We start from the raw sequence: 681 nt of genomic DNA, 5'->3' as shown, positions 1-681 counted from the left end.
ATGTGGAAATCCTTTGTTACCTCCATTAACAAACTTTCGTTTTATGAAGTAGAAGAGTCTAGGAAGCCTTTTCTTAATGCAAAACCTATATACAGAGATGAGCTAGAGAATAAGGCATCAAAAAAGAAGGCAGAGAAGAAAAGAGACCCTTCTGCACATTCAAAACCAAAAGAAGATGGGAAGGATTTTGAGAAGAAAAGCTATGGATCTAGTACTAGTGCTGACAAAAAGGAGGTGATTACAGTAAAAGTCAGGATGACAAAACAAGAAGCAGCTCGAATGTTGTCCAAGTGCAAAGATGGAGGGTTCCTTGACTTCAAAGATGTGGCACATGAGCTTGCGCACATACCACCAGATCGTGTTAATATTGTGTCAGCTGAAGCTAGAAATGGTCAAGTGCTTAAGAGCATCCCAGAAGAGGTTTAGATGTATTACTTTTATTAATGTTACTATTGATTGCTAGAAGAATTCCCTATTCTTTTCTCTTCTTTTTCCCCCTTCAATCTTTTATTAATTCTTTTGGTAAGAGAACTGTTAAAACAATCCATATAGACATATACCCTTTGTCTCATCAGCTAGGAAGTCTTTGATGGTTTATCAAGGCAACTTCCAATATTTGTTATAAAATGACTTGTGCTTTTGGTGCAATCTAAAAAGTTGGGACTTCTTTCAAGCTGAACT

The 681-nt window shown here is 36.7% G+C and overlaps 1 protein-coding gene across 1 annotated transcript; it reads left to right on the top strand.

The window, feature by feature from the left end:
- On the top strand, window positions 1–426 carry LOC132174393 (uncharacterized). The gene has a single exon (XM_059586055.1). The coding sequence runs from the start codon at window positions 1–3 to the stop codon at window positions 424–426; it is 426 nt and encodes a 141-aa protein (XP_059442038.1).
- Window positions 427–681: the final 255 nt, after the last annotated feature.

The sequence above is a fragment of the Corylus avellana genome, chromosome ca3 (assembly GCF_901000735.1).
Source record: "Corylus avellana chromosome ca3, CavTom2PMs-1.0".
Lineage (NCBI taxonomy): Eukaryota > Viridiplantae > Streptophyta > Magnoliopsida > Fagales > Betulaceae > Corylus > Corylus avellana.
Note: the sequence above shows the minus strand (reverse complement) of the source record. Positions and strands in the feature narration are given on the sequence as shown.

Bases quoted from the DNA above. Each gene is read 5' to 3' on its own strand.
- LOC132174393 (XM_059586055.1), top strand. From the start codon at position 1: ATGTGGAAATCCTTTGTTACCTCCATTAACAAACTTTCGTTTTATGAA.